The sequence below is a fragment of the Pipistrellus kuhlii genome, unplaced genomic scaffold (assembly GCF_014108245.1).
Source record: "Pipistrellus kuhlii isolate mPipKuh1 unplaced genomic scaffold, mPipKuh1.p scaffold_m20_p_1, whole genome shotgun sequence".
In the NCBI taxonomy this organism is placed as follows: domain Eukaryota; kingdom Metazoa; phylum Chordata; class Mammalia; order Chiroptera; family Vespertilionidae; genus Pipistrellus; species Pipistrellus kuhlii.
The window spans coordinates 104,974,520-104,986,651 of record NW_023425404.1 but is presented as its reverse complement, the minus strand read 5'-3'; the positions used below and the strand labels follow the sequence as shown (position 1 = coordinate 104,986,651).

The following is a 12,132-nucleotide window of genomic DNA, read 5'->3' as shown; positions in this document are numbered from 1 at the left end:
GAAGCTCTTTATCTGGCCTTCAATTCTGAGTGATAGCTTTGCTGGGTAGAGTATTTTTTACTGTAAGTTCTTGCTATTCATCACCTTGAATATTTCTTGCCATTCCTGTCTGTTGAGAAATCAGCTGACAATCGTATGGGTGCTCTTTTATAGGTAACTACCTGCTTTTCTCTTGCTGCTTTTAATATTCTCTTTGTCTTTTGCTCTTGGAATTTTAATTATGATGTGTCTTGGTGTGGTCCTCTTTGGATTCCTTTTTTGGGGGTTCTGTGCACTTCCTGGACTTGTAAGTCTATTTCTTTCACCAGGTGGGGGAAGTTTTCTGTCACTATTTCTTCCAGTATTCTTTTGGTATCTTGCTCTCTCTCTTCTTCTGGTATCCCCATAATTCTGATGTTGGTTCGGTTGAAATTGTCCAGAGGTTTCTTACACTATCTTTAACTTTCAGGATTTTCTTATCTTCTCCCTTCTGCAGAGAAGTGTCCTCTGGCTCTTTGTGTTCTAAATCTTTGTCTTGATTCTTGTGATCTTCCAGTATGTTTTTAGGACTCTGTGTAAAATTTTTTATTTCAGACAATTTATTCTTTATTTCTAGTTGATCTCTTATTATTTCTAGTTTATCCCTTTTCATATCCTCATATATCTCATTTATTTTATCGGCCTTTTTTAGGATATTCTTGAAAAACCTTATAACTGTAGTTTTGAACTCAATGTCCAATCTTTTCTTTTCCCCCATTTCCTTCATTTGTGTCCTGCCTCTTATCTGCATTTTAGTTGTTTCCCTGATTTGGTGGAATGGTTTTGTGTGCTAGGTGTTCTGGTAGAGCCCTGTAGCACAGCCTTCCCAGTTACCTGCAGTGGACAGTCTTGGTGTAGCCCTTTGTGGGCTGTGTGTGCAGTCTTGTTGTTAAGCCTTGCTTATTGTTGGCATCACTGGGAAGTGTTGATCTCCAAGCCAATTGGCTGTGAGGATCAACAGTGTCTCAGCTAGGAGGGCTTCTGTACTCTGCTTGGTTGGGGCAGAGTCTCAGGGTGGCACAGGCAATCTTTGGTTCCCTGTCAGTCTCGCCTTATCTAAGTCCTGTTCGTGGTGAGTCTCGCAAGATTGGTTGCAGGCACGTGCACCTCTTTGGTAAAGGTTCAGACAAGCTTTGGATTCCAAGCAGTCCCTCAGAGAAAGCCAGCATCTGGGAGAGCTTCTGTGCTCAGCTTGGATGGGGCGGAGTCTCGGAGTGGTGCAGACAAGCTTTGTTTTCCCGCTGGCCCCTCCCCAAGTCTCACAGTAATGGCCGCTGGCTTCACACACCTCTGAGAGATCTCTGCCCACTGCCTGACAGTCTAGCCTCTCCCTCTCTGGGGCCATTTATCAGAGCAATAGGGTGATTCTGTTTTCCTCCAGAACAAGAAAGCCAGTCGCACGTTAGCTGTCCAACCTCTCCATGTGCCAAGTAAGCCAGCAGCAAACTCAGCCGGGCTGCCCTCTCTGCGCGCCAGGAGTAAGCCAGCGCCTTTTCACGCACGCAGTTCTCCGTACCTTCACAGTTCCTGAGGTTCCGCATGCCTTCTCTCTCCTTCCCAGATGGCAGAGCCTCCTCTCTGCTAGCAGTCCGGTGCTTCAGGGCAGTGCCTCCCCTGTTTTTCAGTTCTAAATTCAAATTTGTTGTGGTAGGCTGTATTCGGGTTTCTACCCTATGCCGCCATCTTGGTTTCTCTCTAGTGACATATTTTTAAATTTTTATTTTCTATTAATATAAAAGTAATTTAATATACTGTTTTTAAAATAACAAATAGTACAGCCGAAACCAGTTTGGCTCAGTGGTAGAGCGTCGGTCTGCAGATTGAAAGGTCCCGGGTACGATTTCGGTCAAGGGCATGTACATTGGTTGCGGGCACATCCCCAGTGGGGGGGGTGTAAGAGGCAGCTGGTTGATGTTTCTCTCTCATCAACGTTTCTAGCTCTCTATCTCTCTCCCTTCCTCTCTGTAAAAAATCAATAAAATATATTTTAAAAATAATAAAAAATAAATAAATATATAAATATATAAATAAATAAATAAGTAAGTAAGTAAAATAACAAGACTATAGTACAAAGCAATTTATAATCAAAAGGAGGGGCGGGGGGGACAAAAACAGCAGTTCCCTTTTCTCTACCTGTTCCCCCACGTCCCACATCCCAGGTCCCAGGGGCAGTCTCTGCTCCTTCCTATATGTGTACCTCTTTATTTCCCACTATCATGTTGAGGAACAGCTATGACTCCTCTGATGCCCTCCATGTCTTCCCCTCACCATGCAGACATAGGAACTCTGGCCAGATTCTCCCATAGCTCCTGCTGCTGCTGCTTTTTTTTTTCTTTTTCTTTTTCTTTTTTTATTAATTCTCACACCAGGATATTTATTTCCTGAGGATATTATTTTCCATTGCTTTTCATAGAGAGTGAAAGGGAAGGGGGGGGGAGAGAGGAGGAGAGAGAGTAAAAGAGAGAGGGAGAGGGAGAGAGAGAGACAGACAGACAGACATTGGTTGCCTCCCAAACAAGCCCTGACCGGGACCCAGGTGCATGCCCTTGACAAGGAATTAAACCTGAGACTCTTCGGTGCGCAGGCTGGTGCTCTGAATAGTGAGCACACAGGCGGGCACTCCCATGGCTTCTTGTGCATATTTTTGTTTCAGCTCTCTTAATATTGTGTTAAAATTATCTGTGTTGTCTCTCCCAAAGCAGGGTATTTTCTCCTGAGAAAAAGCTTTCTTACTCCTCTTTGTTCCCCTTATACTGGCACAATCCCTGTTATCTAGTTCAATGCATGATGAATGAATTCAGAATTTTAATACAATGCACCTAACTATTGTTTTCTTACCTGCAGGATTTCTGACTTCAGGTGAGTGAGCTTCTCTCTAAAGCAATATGGCAAATCACATTAAACAGAAAAGTCAAAGTATAACTAGATCACATTGCAGAAAAAAGTTATTTCTCACTTCAGCTCACTTATGAATTATAAAAATAAAGTATCTGTGTCTTCTGAGCAGGAAGACATCAGGGTTTCTCTGCTCTGTGAAAACAAATGTAGGCATGCAGCATTTTTTATAGTTTTTAAAGGTAGCAGAGACTGAAGATACTGCTTTTTTATTTATTTATTTTTACTGCAACAGAGAAAATAGGTTTGATAAAAATAATAAAATTAGCAGCTACAAAATGGCTGGATTTTCTAAACCATTTAATTCTGTTATTAGAAAATAAAAAGGTATAAACAATATCAATTTAATAATTACAGAAGTAGGTTTTGTAAAGTCAATATTATAAAATGTTCTCTTTCTCTGGCTAATGATATAATTGCTATAATTAATCCCAATATATGATCTTATTAGACTTTGACTCACAAATATGGGTATGTGTGACATATCCATGAGGAAAGCATGTATGTTTTTTGACATGAGAACCTTTGGACTGAGCTGGTCAAAGGGTCCTATTTCTAATCTAAGCAAACTAAATAAAATGTATTTTTTTTCCCTGATGTCCCCCTACTTTTCTATTGTTTGGTTATATTCATTATATTATCTAACCTATAGGAATACTTTCTTGGTGCTGCTTAAAAAATCTACTAACTGAGGTGGTTTGTATGTTTTTATAGTGATTACTAAAGACATAAAAGCCTATAGCTGTTTAAATCTTGAGTTCTCAGGGGTAATTGGGTTATGTTGCTTGCAGGTGAAAAGGCATTCTATATGCATGTGATTATTTTTTCTAATGGCATATTCCACACTGCTTTCCTATTTGTTTTAAAAGGGTGGCAGTTGTTTAACCATTGTAATGGATTTTGTGAAATTTAATTTTATGAGTGATTTCTAGGTAAATTTAGCACTAGACTAGAATCTCTATTCTAAATTTATACTAAAGTTAACCATTTTTGGACTAAAGTTAACTTTTAGTTAGTAAATACCTTATTGGTAGACAGAACTAAAAAAAAAGTATAAACCAGATTATACAGTCATTTTTAAATAATCCTTAAAAACATCTTTGTATATAATTGGTGCTTTATTAAAAATACTATTTAGAAATCAGTCTTACCTACTTATTAAGACTTCTAACTACCTCAAGCTGTAGTTTATTTTTATTTTTTATTTTTTTAAAATATATTTTATTGATTTTTTTACAGAGAGGAAGAGAGAGGGATAGAGAGTCAGAAACATTGATGAGAAAGATCATCGATCAGATGCCCCCTACACACCCCCCACTGGGGACGCTGACCGGAATCGAACTGGGACCTTTCAGTCCGCAGGCCGAGGCTCTGTCCACTGAGCCAAACCAGTTTCGGCTCAAACTGTAGTTTAAATGAATATTATTTGTTAAACAAATTTATCCCTCAATGAACTTACAAGGAATAAAGCACATGAAAACACTTTGTTAAGGCTTTCTGTAATTACCAGTCTATCCTCCAATCAGTGTAAATGTAGCTACTTCATCTCATACTTCGTGAAGTGCGGGAAACATGAAATCATCTAAATTTTGTTATTTCCCAATTTGAAATTGAGAGGTACAGTAATTATTTTAGAGCATAATCTTTAGCTTAAATGCATTCCTTGGTTATGTTTTAGGATTTAGAACATGAAACTATCCAGAATATCAGGTTGTTAATAAATGACCAAAGATAGCTTTAACTAACTGTATAAATGGCTACTTTTAACTTGTTAGAAAATAGAGAAGGGAAGTAATTGCCATATTTCATAAATGAAGGTCATTTGACTGTTTGTACCTTATGAAGCAGGAAGAAAGCCTTAGGAAATGAATGCTTTGATTGTGCCCAGATATTAATGTTTTTGTTGATCAAACATTTGTAGAAAATTCTTGCAAATTTAACTACTTCCTTTTAAATTCTAGGTCCTGCGGTAGACTGGTGGGCACTTGGAGTTTGCTTGTTTGAGTTTCTAACAGGAATTCCCCCTTTCAATGATGAAACACCACAACAGGTATTCCAGAATATCCTGAAAAGAGGTGATTCTTTTTCTCCTATTAAGATAAGATTAATTTATCTCTGTGTATTGTACTGAGCACTGATCAATAAGCTTATTCATATTTGTAGATATCCCTTGGCCTGAAGGTGAAGAAAAGTTATCTGATGATGCTCAAAATGCAGTACAAATACTTTTAACTATTGATGATACAAAGAGAGCTGGAATGAAAGGTAAGCTTTTGTATTAATAAACTCTTCTACCCTTGATTTGTTTCAGGGGCAGAATGTTAATAATAATATGAAGTTTATAATACTAAAGATAATTTAACTGTTAAATTTGTTTAAAAAGATTTTTAGTTTATTTTTGCCCTCTAGGTATCCACTGATATTTTTGTCCTTATTCTACATTAAAATTTAATGCGATCAGATTGTGACAGTCACTCATTGAATTTTAATCTCAAGCAGGTTCCTGAAACAGTTTTATCTTGTCAGTGTCTTAGGTTTATCAGAACCTAATAAATACAAGGAAAAAAATACAAGAAATACCATATATATACATATACATATATATATGTGTGTGTGTGTATATATATATATATATATATATATATATATATATATAATTGATTTTTTTTTTTTACAAAGAGGAAGAGAGAGGGATAGAGAGTCAGAAACATCGATGAGAGAGAAACATCAGTCAGCTGCCTCCTGCACAGCCCCCACTGGGGATGTGCCCACAACCAAGGAACATGCCCTTGCCCGGAATCAAACCCAAGACCTTTCAGTCTGCAGGCCGACGCCCTATCCACTAAGCCACACTGTTTCGGCAAGAAATACTTTTTTACCAAAACTTTTTTCTATAATTTCATACTGCTTTTCTAATTCCATTATTGACTGACAAATGTATCAGGTACCATACTACCTCCAATAAAACTAATTGGTCCATTATGATCCATTCAGTGGTTTTGTCCCACTGCAGAGATATGTTAAACTATAGTTTTGAACTGCTAGTAAATCTCACCAGCTGCCATCAGATCCTTTTTGTAACAGGGTATATAGAGAGATAAATAAGCATTACATTTCCATTTGCATGGTATATTTAGAAAATTTAGTTTTAGTAATATGGCATTTGCATCAGCTTCTGAGTGTCCCCTTTAATAAGTGCCATAGTTTGTTTGTTTACTTGCTTGTTGTTTAACAAATTCTATAGAATGACTTCTAGGTGCCAAACAGTATTGATTCAGGTGCTAGAGGTATCTATGGTCTAGTGAAAAGACGAAGTAAACAAATACAACCATGACACAATACCATCTAGTTGTAAGGACTATGGAGAAAGATAAGCATACCCTGGCTAATGTTGCTCAGTAACTAGAGTGTTGTCTTGTGCACTGCAGGGTATTGAATTCAATTCCAGGTCAGAGCATATAGCCAGGTTATGGATTCAATCCCTAATCTGGGCCAATGCATGAGGCAGCCAATCAATGTTTCTCTCTCTCTCTCAAATCATTGTAAAGCATATGCTTGGATTAAAACAAAAAAAAAGAACAAAAAGATAAGCAGGGTAAGAGAATACAAAGTGATGATAGGAGATGTTTTTTAATATATTTTATTGATTTTTTTATAGAGAGAGGGAGAGGGATAGAAAGTTAGAAGCATAGATCAGCTGCCTCCTGAAATCCCCTACAGGGGATGTGCCCACAACCAAGATACATGCCCCTGACCGGAATCAAACCTGGGACCCTCCAGTCCGCAGGCCAATGCTCCATCCACTGAGCCAAACCAGTCAGGGCAGAAGATATTTTTTAGATGGAGTGGACAGGAAGACCTCTGTGAAAAGTGGAATTTGAGCAAAAATCTGTATAATGTGATAGTATAGACATTAGTGTAAACTGAGCTCTAAAACTTACTTTAGAACAAGGGCTCTCAACTGGGGTGACTTTACTCCCAAAGGGACACTTGGCGTTGTCTGGAGACATTTTTGTTTGGAGCATTGAGTAGGTAGAGGCCAGGGAGTCTGCTCACCCTCCTGCAATGCGGGAGAGTCCCCAAAACAAAGAAATATCTGATCTCAAATTTAAATTGTGCTGAAGTTGAGAAACCATTGTTCAGCAAATAGCTATAATGTACTATAATTTGCTCAAAATAAGTGGAGACAGGAGAAAGGTAGTTATACTAGTGACCTCAGATTTCTGCTTGTTTAATGAACAGTTTAGTTTACATAGGGAAGTCAATGGTAGAGGTATTCTTCAGTTACAAAACAGTTGCTGCAACTGTTTGTTTAGTTCATCTTAACCTAGATTAGAATTCCTTTACATCACATCACATTCAGATGTCAGTTTTAAGAATTACTACGGCAAGTAGCTCTAAAGTAATCCATGCTCAGAAATTTATTTTGAACAATTAAAAGACAAATAAATTTTCTAAATGAAAATTGATTTTATTGTACTATGGTATCCCTCTTGCTACCAGTCTTTCAGTTTAGGAAAAGGGCATGTAGGCATATGGATTTCCATTATCCCAATATAGACACATAATTCTTTCCCATCTGTGTAGTCTTCTCCCAATATTTTCCTTAAATACGATTGCTGCTGCTGCTTCTTTTTTTTTTTTTTTTTTTAACTGTTTACTGCCTTAATGGCCACTTCATTATTTTGGCAATGCTGTTATTGTTACCTTATGAAGTGAAGGATTAAGAAGGGCGGTATGTCTAGCAACTAAATATCACAGTGTAATCAAAAGAGCACATTTTCATTTTAGTAGGTAGAAGGTAATAGGAAAGATGATCATACTGCTGAATAGTTAGTGTTTTGTGAAGGTGCAAGTCAGTGATATCAAGGAAGTCAAAGAGCCAAAATAAAAATGTGTCAGAAGTATCATCAACGTATATGTTGAAATCACCATGACAGATAAGGATGGAGCGCAGCCAAGACAGCAAGGGAGTGGAGATGAGCTTCTTGGGCAATAGATAGTGCTAGGGATTGCAGAGCTATAACGAGGTGGCAAAGACCTGGGATGAGAAGTGGGACATCAATCATGGAAGATGAGTGGTTTGGAAGCTGTAGGGGGATCAGGATGTAGAGCATACTCGCTCTCTTCAAGTCGGATTTTGTGAGAATATGCAGACAATGAGAAAGACCTCTGTTAAGACAAATCATTCAATCACTCATTTGACAAATACAGATCAGGCACCTGTCCTATACCAAGTGATATACAAAATGACACAGTGTGTGTCATTGAGAAGAATGTGGGGAAATAAAGAGACAGATGCCTATGAAAGTTTATTATATATATAATAAAGTATGGCAAAGTGTATGTGAGAGTGTCTTTTCTTCATTCCGATAGAACAGTACTTGCTTAGGTAATGGTGTCATAATGTTTCATTTTGTTTTCTGTTTTCCCAAAGAGTTGAAACATCATCCTCTCTTCAGTGATGTGGACTGGGAAAATCTACAGCATCAAACTATGCCTTTTATACCCCAACCAGATGGTGAAACAGATACATCATATTTTGAAGCAAGAAATAATGCTCAGCACTTGACCGTATCTGGATTTAGTCTATAGCACATAAATTTGCCCTTTAGTCTAACCTTGTCTAATAGAAAGAGCTACCATAATTATATATTCCTTGAGTTTTATTTAAGGGGGGGAAATCATTTTTCCTGGATCAATGAGCTTATATGTATGGTTACAGCTTCCACAGAGGTAAAAGGCTACCAAGAATATAATCAATAAGTTATCTTAATCTCAAAGCTTCTTTCATCTTATTTATTTTGTCACTGCACTTTATGAAAATTAATGCATCAATAAAACTAGAATAACACTACCATTATAGAGAAAGTGAGCCTTGAGCTTGATTTTCTTTCTCATCTGTTGATTTCAATCCACCATTCAGTTCGGTGTTAAAATAACAAAACACCATACAGTTTTATTTTAATTAATTTATTTGTACATGATTGCCTGCAAAAGCTGTAGTCTCAAGGACAAACCTCAATATGCAGCTGGAAAATTTCTTCACTCAGTAGTGTAGTTCCTTTTGGGAATGAAGAATAAACAAAAGGACTATGGTTTTGGCTTGCTTTCCTATGAATATAGTTTTGCTTCTTTGACTGTTTCTGTTGCTTTCTCTACAATGTGTATCTGTTTAAAATAGTTATGGAAAGATTAGTCTTGATATACTGTAGCAATTTTAACAGCTTGTTCAGTTTTAGTAAAAAATGTGATGGTTTACATCCTAAAATAATTTGTTTAAAAGATAAGCAGCATTACCAGCCTGATCCTTTATAAAAAATTTACCTTGGCTTAATAAATATAAGTGTAACATACTTCAAGTAAATTATTTGTCAACATCATTCTTTTATACACACACTTAGATTCAGCTTCACAAGTCATATCTTAAACACATTGAGGCTTTCAGAAGCCTCACTTACCATTACTCACTTAAACACATACTTACCATTCAGAAGAGCAGAGTTCAAATTTAAGTGTATGTATGTAAATTTGCTACTAATCTATTTAATACTATTGTCCCTTTTGAATTTGGCTTTATGTTTTTACTCTCCATTACCATCCCAGTAAAAGCCTTGCTAAAGTACCTGAGAAAGATAGGACAAATGTAAAACTTACAGTGAAAGATAGTTATAATCACTACTATATAATTTAATCCATGGTTTATTGTTTTTACTGAGCTTGTTTTACTAGTAGTAATGATTACTTAGATTTAACCCTCCTAATAGTCATCTCTTCTAATAAAATATTTTAAATGTTACTAAAACTTTATTTAATATAAATTATATCTTTCCTTAATTAGGTAAAAGAATAAGATTATTATTATTTTTTTAATCCTCACCAAGGATGTTTTTTAAATAAGTCAGGAAACTATATTTTATTATTCATGAAAGATAGCTAAACTAAAAAAATATTGATGCTCAAAAGAATAAGTTCCAATCCTGAGATTTCTTTATGCTCATCAGATAGCAACCATTGACATTTCACTTGCTGGCCACGCTCCTAGACCAGGGATATTTTTCTGTTGGGGAAATGTACAGTGACCTATTCCCAAGGCAAATAACTGCCTTTAAGTGAAAAAGTTTGCTGTTATTGACCTACCATGTGCTGCTATAGTCACCTAGAACTCTGCATGCTGTAACAGTGTTTACTGAGAACAAATGATTTATTATCTAAAATTAACCAACCCTTTAAAGCATCTGTCAAGATGCGATGGGTTCAGATACTGGTTAAGGAAAAACCTAACTTCTGGTTAACGTGGCTGAGTAGGGAATCTCGGCACTTGCGCCTTCCCACAAAACTATATCAAATCACAACTAAAACTGTAAACAACCATCACTGAGGACACCTGAAGTCTAGCTGAACGGAAGTCCTATAACCAAGGATATACAGAAGAAACCACATCTGAACCTGGTAGGAGAAGTGGAGATAAGGAACAGGCAGATCCCACAACCACACACACAGTTAAAAAAAGAGATGGGCCCTAACCGGTTTGGCTCAATGGATAGAGCGTTGGCCTGGGAACTGAAAGATCCAGTCAAGGGCATGTACCTTGGTTGTGAGCACATCCATAGTAGGAGGTGTGCAGGAGGCAGCTTAGTTATTTTTCTCTCTCATCGATGTTTCTAACTCTGTATCCCTCTCCTTTCCTCTCTGTAAAAAATCAATAAAATATATTTTTTTTTTAAAAAAAAAGATGGATATCTGTTAGGAATCCAGGAGTCCCAGATCCACACCAGGATCTCCAGCTTAGGGTTCCAATGCGGGGAAGAGAACTTGACATAACTTCTGGATGTGAAAACCAGTGGAGATTGTGGCCCAGTGAGACAAGGTGGCTGGAAACTCAGGCATCCCTCTTAAAGGGCCAGCACACAGATTTACTTAGATTCACTTCCTCTGAGCTCTAGTGCTGAGGCAGCAGCTTGGAAGGCATCAGGGACATAAGGGAAGAACTGAGTTTTATTAATTTTAGAGAGAAAGGAAGGGAGAGGGATAGAAATATCCATGAGAGAGACACATCAGTTGACTGCCTCCTCTACACTCCCTCCCCCAAGGGGATGGAGCTCACAACCTAGGCATGTACTCCAACTGGGAATCAAACCAGTACCTCTTTCCTGAGCGGTTTGGCTCGGTGGATGGAGCGTCAGCCTGCAGACTCAAGGGTCCCAGGTTCGATTCCGGTCGGGGGCATGTACCTTGGTTGTGGGCACAGCCCCAGTGGGGAGTGTGTAGGAGGCGGCTGATCGATGTTTCTCTCTCGTTGATGTTTCTCTCTATCCTGCTCCCTTCCTATCTGTAAAAAAAAAAAAAAAAAAAAATCAAACCAGTACCTCTTGGTTCATGGGTTGATGCTCAACCACTTAGCCACATCAGCCAGACTCCATTGCCTTTTTGTTTGCAGTTGTAATTGTTAAGTTTGAAAATATGTCAGATGCTTCTTTCTAAAAACCAGTTGCACAGAAAAAAATTCAATCTTCTGTTTTCTTTTATTCTTACACTACTCACATGTCAGAAACCAGCTGTGCAGTTTTTTTTCCCTCACATCAATAAGTTCTGTAATAACAGCTGGGTGTCCTAACATTTAAATAAATTTTGACACGTCCGGCTGCTGTTGCTCAGTGATTAAGCAAAAACCTATGAACCAGGAGGTCACAGTTTGATTCCCAGTTAGGGCATTTGCCTGGGTTGAGGGCTCCATCCCCAGTGTGGGGTGTGCAGGAGACAGCTGATCAGTGCTTCTCTCTCATCATTGATGTTCCTATCTCTCTGTCCCTCTCCCTCTCTCATATATATATATATATATATATATATATATATATATATATATATATATATATATCTCACAATAGCTATTAGTCACCAAGTACTTAATGCATCCTGAGCAATGTTCTATGTATTTTGCATATATTAGCCCTATGATATATTATTCAAATTTTATAGATGAGGAAACTTAAAACATGAAGTGACTTTCCCTTGATTGCACAGAATTCTAACCCAGACAGCCTGGCTCCAGAGCCTGCACTCAATCCTGAGAATTAAGAGCTATCTATACAAGTTAGGACTCTGGTTAAAAGTGGCAGAAACCTAACTTAAACTACCTTAAATAAGAATGGAGCCGAAACCAGTCTGGCTCAGTGGTAGAGCGTCGGTCTGTGGACTGAAAGGTCCCGGGTTCGATTC

The 12,132-nt window shown here is 37.7% G+C and overlaps 1 protein-coding gene across 6 annotated transcripts in view; it reads left to right on the top strand.

Annotated features, from left to right (window-relative positions):
* Positions 1 to 9,269, top strand: part of MASTL (microtubule associated serine/threonine kinase like) — a 53,130-nt gene extending 43,861 nt beyond the window's left edge. For 2 of the 6 annotated variants that reach the window (XM_036458992.2, XM_036458986.2), the window contains exons 10-13: positions 2,863 to 2,877; positions 4,875 to 4,988; positions 5,077 to 5,178; positions 8,351 to 9,269. In XM_036458992.2, the coding sequence (XP_036314885.1) occupies positions 2,863 to 2,877; positions 4,875 to 4,988; positions 5,077 to 5,178; positions 8,351 to 8,508 (389 nt within the window). In that variant the 3' untranslated portion in view covers positions 8,509 to 9,269. The remainder of the gene's footprint in view (positions 1 to 2,862; positions 2,878 to 4,874; positions 4,989 to 5,076; positions 5,179 to 8,350) is intronic. The other 4 variants (XM_036459009.2, XM_036458999.2, XM_036459017.2 and 1 more) reach the window with 3 other exon arrangements.
* The last annotated feature ends 2,863 nt before the right edge of the window (positions 9,270 to 12,132 follow it).